The sequence below is a fragment of the Sprattus sprattus genome (assembly GCF_963457725.1).
Source record: "Sprattus sprattus genome assembly, chromosome: 5".
In the NCBI taxonomy this organism is placed as follows: domain Eukaryota; kingdom Metazoa; phylum Chordata; class Actinopteri; order Clupeiformes; family Clupeidae; genus Sprattus; species Sprattus sprattus.
The window spans coordinates 6,221,880-6,229,379 of record NC_137924.1 but is presented as its reverse complement, the minus strand read 5'-3'; the positions used below and the strand labels follow the sequence as shown (position 1 = coordinate 6,229,379).

The 7,500-nt window shown below is 46.6% G+C and overlaps 2 protein-coding genes across 2 annotated transcripts in view; one reads left to right on the top strand and one right to left on the bottom strand.

Annotated features, from left to right (window-relative positions):
* The window catches only part of LOC308365976 (uncharacterized protein), a gene marked incomplete at its 3' end in the record, with an annotated part of 16,505 nt that extends 15,821 nt beyond the window's left edge, over window positions 1-684 (top strand). Inside the window, exon 12 of the mRNA XM_080839611.1 lies at window positions 146-684. Within this exon, the coding sequence (XP_080695737.1) occupies window positions 146-684 (539 nt within the window). The remainder of the gene's footprint in view (window positions 1-145) is intronic.
* Window positions 685-2,072: 1,388 nt separating this feature from the next.
* Window positions 2,073-6,361, bottom strand: LOC308365732 (uncharacterized protein). Its single transcript, XM_080839291.1, has 4 exons — window positions 4,603-6,361; window positions 4,190-4,338; window positions 3,823-3,941; window positions 2,073-2,444 (listed from the first exon to the last, which is right to left on the bottom strand). The coding sequence occupies exons 1-4, from the start codon at window positions 6,353-6,355 to the stop codon at window positions 2,297-2,299; spliced, it is 2,169 nt and encodes a 722-aa protein (XP_080695417.1). The 5' UTR covers window positions 6,356-6,361; the 3' UTR covers window positions 2,073-2,296.
* Between the last annotated feature and the right edge of the window lie 1,139 nt (window positions 6,362-7,500).

Genomic DNA, 7,500 nt, shown 5'->3' with positions numbered 1-7,500 from the left:
GCCTTTTACAAATTCAGACGGATCATTTTGTTGGTTTAACAGATACAAATACAGATACAGATAATTACCTCTAGTTTGTATATGTGTATGTATCTCTTTTTGTGTGCTATTTCCACTTAGACCATTTGTGTTTCTCACTCTGCAGCTCCTGTGACTCTGGATCCCAACACTGCAAACCCACGACTCATCCTGTCTGAGGATCTGACCAGTGTGAGATGGGGTGATGAGAGACGACAGCTTCCTGATAACCCAGAGAGGTTTGATGAGTATGCCAGTGTCCTGGGCTCTGTGGGCTTTAACTCAAGGACTCACTGCTGGGATGTGGAGGTTGGAGAGAACACATGGTGGGGTGTTGGTGTGATGACAGAGACTCTCCAGAGGAAGGGAGATTATACCTCCACGAGCGGACAGTGGTATGTGAGGTATAAAGATAGTAAATATGGAGCATGGTCTCCACCACAGCCCCCTACTCTCCTCACAGTGAAGCAGAAACTCCAGAGGATCAGAGTGCAGCTGGACTGGGACAGAGGAAAGTTGTCATTCTCTGACCCTGATAATGACACACATCTACACACTCTCACACACACTTTCACTGAGAGAGTCTATCCATACTTTGATACTGGCTGTAAACTCTTTCCTCTGAGGATGTTACCAGTGAGAGCAGAGCTGTACAGCAAGTTATGATGTCACTTCCTTTTGCCAGGTTAATAATGACTTGTTCCTGGTGTTAAAATGTCTTCATGCACTTACAATTCTGACTAATTGGTTGTATTGTTAGTTGCCTTAAGAAAATCCCAGAGGTTTAACGTAATCTGAACTCTGTAAATATGAACAGAAATTCACAGAAATGTGTTGTAAAATATATTCCTAAACAACTTCCTTTTATTTTCTAAACGTATGCTGATGGTGACGCAACATGGTTACAGAATTGACAAGCCTGACAGAAATGGTAATAATACTTTTTGCAAACATTTTATTCTCATTTATTTTTATTTAAACTTTTCTAAAGAGGCAAGTCATTCTCATTAGGACAGTTTTGTAAGCAATTATGTATACTTTCAGATTTCCATAAACCTCCGTTTAAAGACGTTCTACTGGTTTTTATCCAAAATGTACAATAAAATATAAAACTAAACATATGTACAACTATCTACATCTCAGGACTAATCGTTTTTTGTGTATTTGTCAATGTCTTTAACAATGAGTTACACACATTTTACAAGATAATAACTATATGTGTCTTCAGTCAAAAATGACTGCTGTGATTTATGCATTAAATATGACATCTAAAAACTTTACCATTTAGATTCTAAACAGTCTTGGACTGTGTCTGTGTGTGAGAGAGAGGGAGAGAGGAAAGACATTTCACATAAACAAATTCAGCTATTGTCTTTATTCAGTGCAATCAGTAATCAAAAAGAGCACATATTTGATGTAAAGACATATCAAAAGAGCAGTCTTAATGTCAAGAAGAGGCTGAATCACTCTCACTTCACTTTTAGGATGTTACTGTGTAAGTTCCAAGTGTGCTGGAACAACCATGCCAGTGGACAATAACCATAACTACAATACAAAACACTCAAAGTGGTAAACCACAGAGCAAAGTGGAAACTAGTTGTTATTCCTGTGGTCTAACGGAGAGTATTTCACCTTATAAACCCTAAACAGGTTGTTATTCTTGTGGTCTAACAGAGAGTATTTCACCTTATAAACCCTAAACAGGTTGTTATTCTTGTGGTCTAACAGAGAGTATTTCACCTTATAAACCCTAACCTGGCCTCCCCTGCTCTCATGTGTGTCAGTCATTCATTCTGTCAACTCTTTACAGTTCTATCGTCGCCCCTCCACACCAGTAGATGGCACTCTGCCTATCAACAGGGCTTCACACCTGGTCAGACTTCTGTGCTGTTAAAGGTCCACTCTGTGATTCTAATCTCATTCACTTTTAGTCAAATTCAGTGAATATCTCCTCATGTCCCTCTAGTACAAAAGCTCTGGTGTTCGCACACAGTCTTAGTTCTACAAATGGGACACAGATATATATATATATATACACTGTGTATATTATGTTGCCCAGTAGAATAATAAATGGGTTCTTGTTATGGACTAGTAACTGAGGTAAAAATCCCTGCCTCTTACTACTGTATACTGTGCAGACCTAACACCACTGATTGTACACTGCCAATGTAAACATTTTGTATGAAATTTCAGAGAAACTCATTCATTCCTATGTGCCATTCATAATTGCCAGACTCAGTCCAACACGACTGCGCACCCCAAACACAGTCCATGAGGGTTAGCAGGACTGCGCCCTGACCAGAGTGAGGTAGTCGGAGGTGCTGTTAGCGGCTCGGTTGAGAGCGATGCTGCACCTGTAACCCGTCGCCGTCTGGAAAAGAGTTCCGGAGAAACCGCGCTTGCTGTCCACATCATCGCCCCACCAACTGAAAACAAAAACACACAAGAGTGTAAACAGCTGTTGGTATTGTTTTATAAGTTGTTATTTTGCTCATTAAGCATCAGTGAGACAAGAGAAATGTCGGTACCACTTTACAATAAGACTCCATTATAAATGGTTTATAAATGGTTTATAAACAGGTTATTAATTAGATTATAAACCCTTCGTAAGTCCTCAATAAGCCCTTATAAACTAGTTATAAACACAGTTTTTATAAGTCGATGCGGGCTCACTATTTGGGAAGATCCCCATCTTGGCAACCCACTGTCTATCCCTTAACTTGCTCTACTAGCCCAATTGCACACTCCCTACCATTCTTGTATCTGTTACTAGAGATTAAACCCCAGGAGGGGGGTTCCACAAATTGCCCCTCCCCCCCCAAAAAAAGTAAGTCTCCATTTTGCCAATAATAAATGTTTGTTACTGATTACTAGATGATGATGTGTTTCACACTTTACAATAAGGCTCAGTTTTGCCAGTTTTAAATGTTAGTAACTGATTAATAAAGGGTGATTTGTTGTGTAATGAGTAGTAAGCAGTATATTGATCTTGGATGGATGGATACTTTATTAATCCAAAGGGGAATTTTAGGACATCCAGTAGCATTTAGCATCTTCCCAAATAGTGAGCCCGCACGAAGTGTATAAAAACTGTGTTTATAACTCATTTATAAGGGCTTATTAATGACTTACAAAGGGTTTACAACCTAATTAATAACCTATGTATAAACCATTTATAAACCATTTATAATGGAGTCTTATTGTAAAGTGGTACCGAAATGTCATAAAAAGACTTTCATTGTGTGGTTTGGCTACATAGTTTTCACAACTAAATAGCTAACTAATTAAACAAATCTGTCAAGGAGCCGAAATGGCCGTTGGTTGTTCTCTGTCAAGGAGCTGTTATGGCCGTTGGTTGCCCTCTGTCAAGGAGCTGTAATGGCCGTTGACACGCTTTGAGGCTCAGGTAACCAGGCAGCTGAGAGAGCACTCACCTGCACACAAACAGCATCCTGCCCAGAGAGCACTCACCTGCACACAAACAGCATCCTGCCCAGAGAGCACTCACCTGCACACAAACAGCATCCTGCCCAGAGAGCACTCACCTGCACACAAACAGCATCCTGCCCAGAGAGCACTCACCTGCACACAAACAGCATCCTGCCCAGAGAGCACTCACCTGCACACAAACAGCATCCTGCCCAGAGAGCACTCACCTGCACACAAACAGCATCCTGCCCAGAGAGCACTCACCTGCACACAAACAGCATCCTGCCCAGAGAGCACTCACCTGCACACAAACAGCATCCTGCCCAGAGAGCACTCACCTGCACACAAACAGCATCCTGCCCAGAGAGCACTCACCTGCACACAAACAGCATCCTGCCCGGCGTGCTGCTGGTGTAGCCCGTCCACATGGAGTCAGTGTGGGGACCCCCAGGAATCCACTGGTACCCTTTACTCTCACAGGGGTCCAGCAGCAACTACACAAAACACACACACACACACACACACACACACACACACACACACACACACACACACACACACACACACACACACACACACACACACACACACACACAAAACACACACACACACACACACACACACCCACATACACACATGCACACACACACACACACAAAACACACACAAAAAAAGCTGTATCCATTAATTTAATCAAGTGTAAGAACATTAAAGGCACAGTGCTTGATCCTGGCGATTGTACCTCATATTCTGTCGCTCTCATTGTTTTGCCATCGTACTCCAAGAGGCAGGAGTCTCGTCCAGCCACCATCAAGAGCCACCCGGAGTACCAGTCTCCGTTCGGACCCTTAGCCCGACACACCAGCTTCCCTGTGTGGGTTTTAACAGTGCCTGGGGAGGACCCGGCTCATTTACTCAAAAGGAACATTAAATAATGAAAAAGAAAGCTGTTCTACATTTTAACTACACACACACAGAGCTACACACAAACACAGCAGGAGTTAATATAAGTACAGGATATAAGTACTTTATATACATTGTATAGATAGATAGATAGATAGATAGATAGATAGATAGATGTTATGATGTTTTATTATTGGAAGTATGTATCAGTCTTAGAAGTATTTATCTGCCTCACAGGTATGATTGACCTACCATTTGGTATGTGTGTAACCTGGGCCCAGTGAAGACTGGGCGACAGGCATTCCTGATTTGGGTCTTTAGTCCACGGTCCGAAGCAGGTACAAACTGGAACGTGGTTGAAGGTGGAGCAGACTGCGTTCACTCCACAGGGGGCGCCACTGCAGCCGTCCACACACCTCCCACCTTTGCACACCTCCCTGTCCTCACAGGAGCTGTCGCCATAGCAGCGAGCCACCTTACACGGCCCTGAAGGGGTGAAGGGTTGGCACGGTGACCTGCTGCACTGGTAGCTTTCAGCGCTCTCTCCGCTTGGCAGCCGTGCACTGTCATCATCACAAGACGCCTCACACACCGTGGTTCCGTTCTCCGATCGACACTGGGTGGCTCCGTTCTCAGGTTCCGCAAAGCACACAGGCAAGGCACTCCATCGGCCTTTAGAACACTGCACCGTCTCAGGGAACGGCTTGAAGCTTCCGGAACATTTGAGCCCGATGCGCTGCTTGTGTGTGCTGTGGTATCGGCCTTTGCAGTGGTTATTGATGAGGCTGTGAGCGTTGAGAGGCCCACACCCGTCACCTACAAGAAGGTCCTGTACATGTGACAGGGAAGGGTCTATACTCGTAGTGTTTGATTGGGTTAGATATTTCTTCCAGGATGAGATGGCCTCTGACTTAAGCCGGCTCATGGACTTGACGAAATTGTCTAGTTTTTCCGCGTAGGTCTCTGAGCACTCGATTGGGCTGTGTGTTTGGGCCGACGAGTCGCCTGGATACAGGAGCAGCTCTCGCAAAGCCTCCAGAAGGTTGGAGCCGTTCCCCTTCATCATGTTGTCAAACTGGTACAGGAGGAACGTAAACGTCCCCTGTGCCTGGATAATCCCCCCAACATTTGAGACAAATGTGTCTCCAGATATCTGTCCCCTTCTGAACAAAATGTCTTGATACGCTAGAAAGGCTAGTTTATCCGTCATGTCCTGGTAGCGTAACGTCATCCAATGAAATCGCTCTCGTGCCTCCGCATGTCTCATTTGCTCCTGAACCCGGAAGTAAACCGCAGTTATGTCCGGGACGGAGTTTATGGCGGCAGACTTGATCTTCTCCTCCAGGGCCGAGTCCCTGATCTCATCCCTGATGCTGTTCTGACATCTGCGGCCGTAGAACATGGTTTCACACAGACAGAACCCCACGGAGGAGTCTGCTGCTTGCCTACAGGCTCCATGCAGACACTGTGACCTCGAGCAGCTGGGGTGGTCAAGGCTCTCCATGCTCTTTAAGACCACGGTGTTGACATAAGTGCTCGTTGTTATGAACAGGAAGGTTGAGTGGCATTTTTGTATCACTGTGTCACCGACTCTAATGTAATGGGATGAGTCTGGACTGGAGTGGGCAAAAGCAATGTGTCTCATCAGGCTGCTGGGGAACACGTCGGTCATCTTCTCCTGGATCATTGGGCAAGAGTAACCCTTGTACTCCAGCATTTTCTGACGGGCTTCGGCACGGACGCCTTCGTCCACCGCTGCCTCGCTGTCTCGGGGTATGAGGTGGACGGTCCGTCCTTGAGCGAGATCCCTGAGTGTGATAACGTTTCCGTACTGGTAGTCAGCGCTGGTCTCCTGGACAACGACCGTCCAGATAAACCAGTCGAACTTGCCGTCCAGGTGAGCCTTGATGTTTGTTGCCATTGATCTGGTCTCTGAGAAGGGACGAGTCATGAGCTCTTCCACGTCCCTCCTAACCCATTCTGCATACCCATCTGCACAGTCCATCAGGGTCCTTTGGACGGACTTGCTGAGCGAGAGTAAACGCTCAGCAGCTGGCTGTGCTGGCCGTGGGTTGGCATGGTCGCTCTTTAACTTATCATAAATCACGCTGGCGAAGGAGCCTTTGATCATCAGAGACGTGACGTAAGATGAGAATGGCAGCAACGCCCTCACGTCTCCTTCAGACTGGTCACTGACTAGCTGTAGTAGGCTGCCACCTCCACCAGCTGGGCTGCCACCTCTGCCTGCTGGGCTGCCACCCCTGCCCGCTGGGCTGCCACCCCTGCCCGCTGGGCTCTCTGTGAGGTGCCTGCAGAAGCCAGCGATGCCCTCCTCTGTTCCTCTGCTTTCATAGTAGGTGGTGAATCTCTCCGCTGCTCTAGATTTCTCCTCCAGGGTCTCTGCCGTGGCGAGGCGGTCGATGAGCTGCTCTAGTCTGGCCCAGGCGTTCAATATGAGTTCCTCACCCTCGGACGGCCAGAGCTCCCCGCCGGAGAGGGGCTTGATTTGGGCTGCGATCGAGTCGAGATCCCTACTGACCTGAGTGAATCGTTTCTTCATGTACGCTATGTCGGGACTGTTCTTTGACAGGAAGGCAAAAGCAAAATGCACCAGCGAGCCAAACAGGTTGATGAAAGGAATTACTTTGGCGACCCCATCAAAGACCTCCAGTCCATTTCTCAAGGAGTTCTGGTTGTGGGAATGCGTTAGCAGCTTCCCGATGTTAACCAAATTGGTGAGACTCACATTTGCAGCTGTGAAACTAAAGTTGATCTTATCAATCAGCATCGCTGCAGCCTCAGCTTGGGCCCGATGGTTGCCCGTGCGTGCGTCTGCTTGGGCGTCTGCTTGGGCTCGATGGCTCCCCCTGTGGGCATCTGCTTGGGCGTCTGCTTGGGCGTCTGCACCACTGAGGAGCAGGACACACAGCACAGACACGGAGATCCTCAGAGCAGTCATGATCACTGCTGTGAAAACAGATTTTGAAAAAACATTAGGGGGAGCTGTGGGGCAAGCAGCATACACACACATACATTCATCACATTCACAGCCGTTAACCACAGTCCATACACACACATACACACATACACACATACACACAAACACACACACACATACACACACACACACACACACACACACACACACAC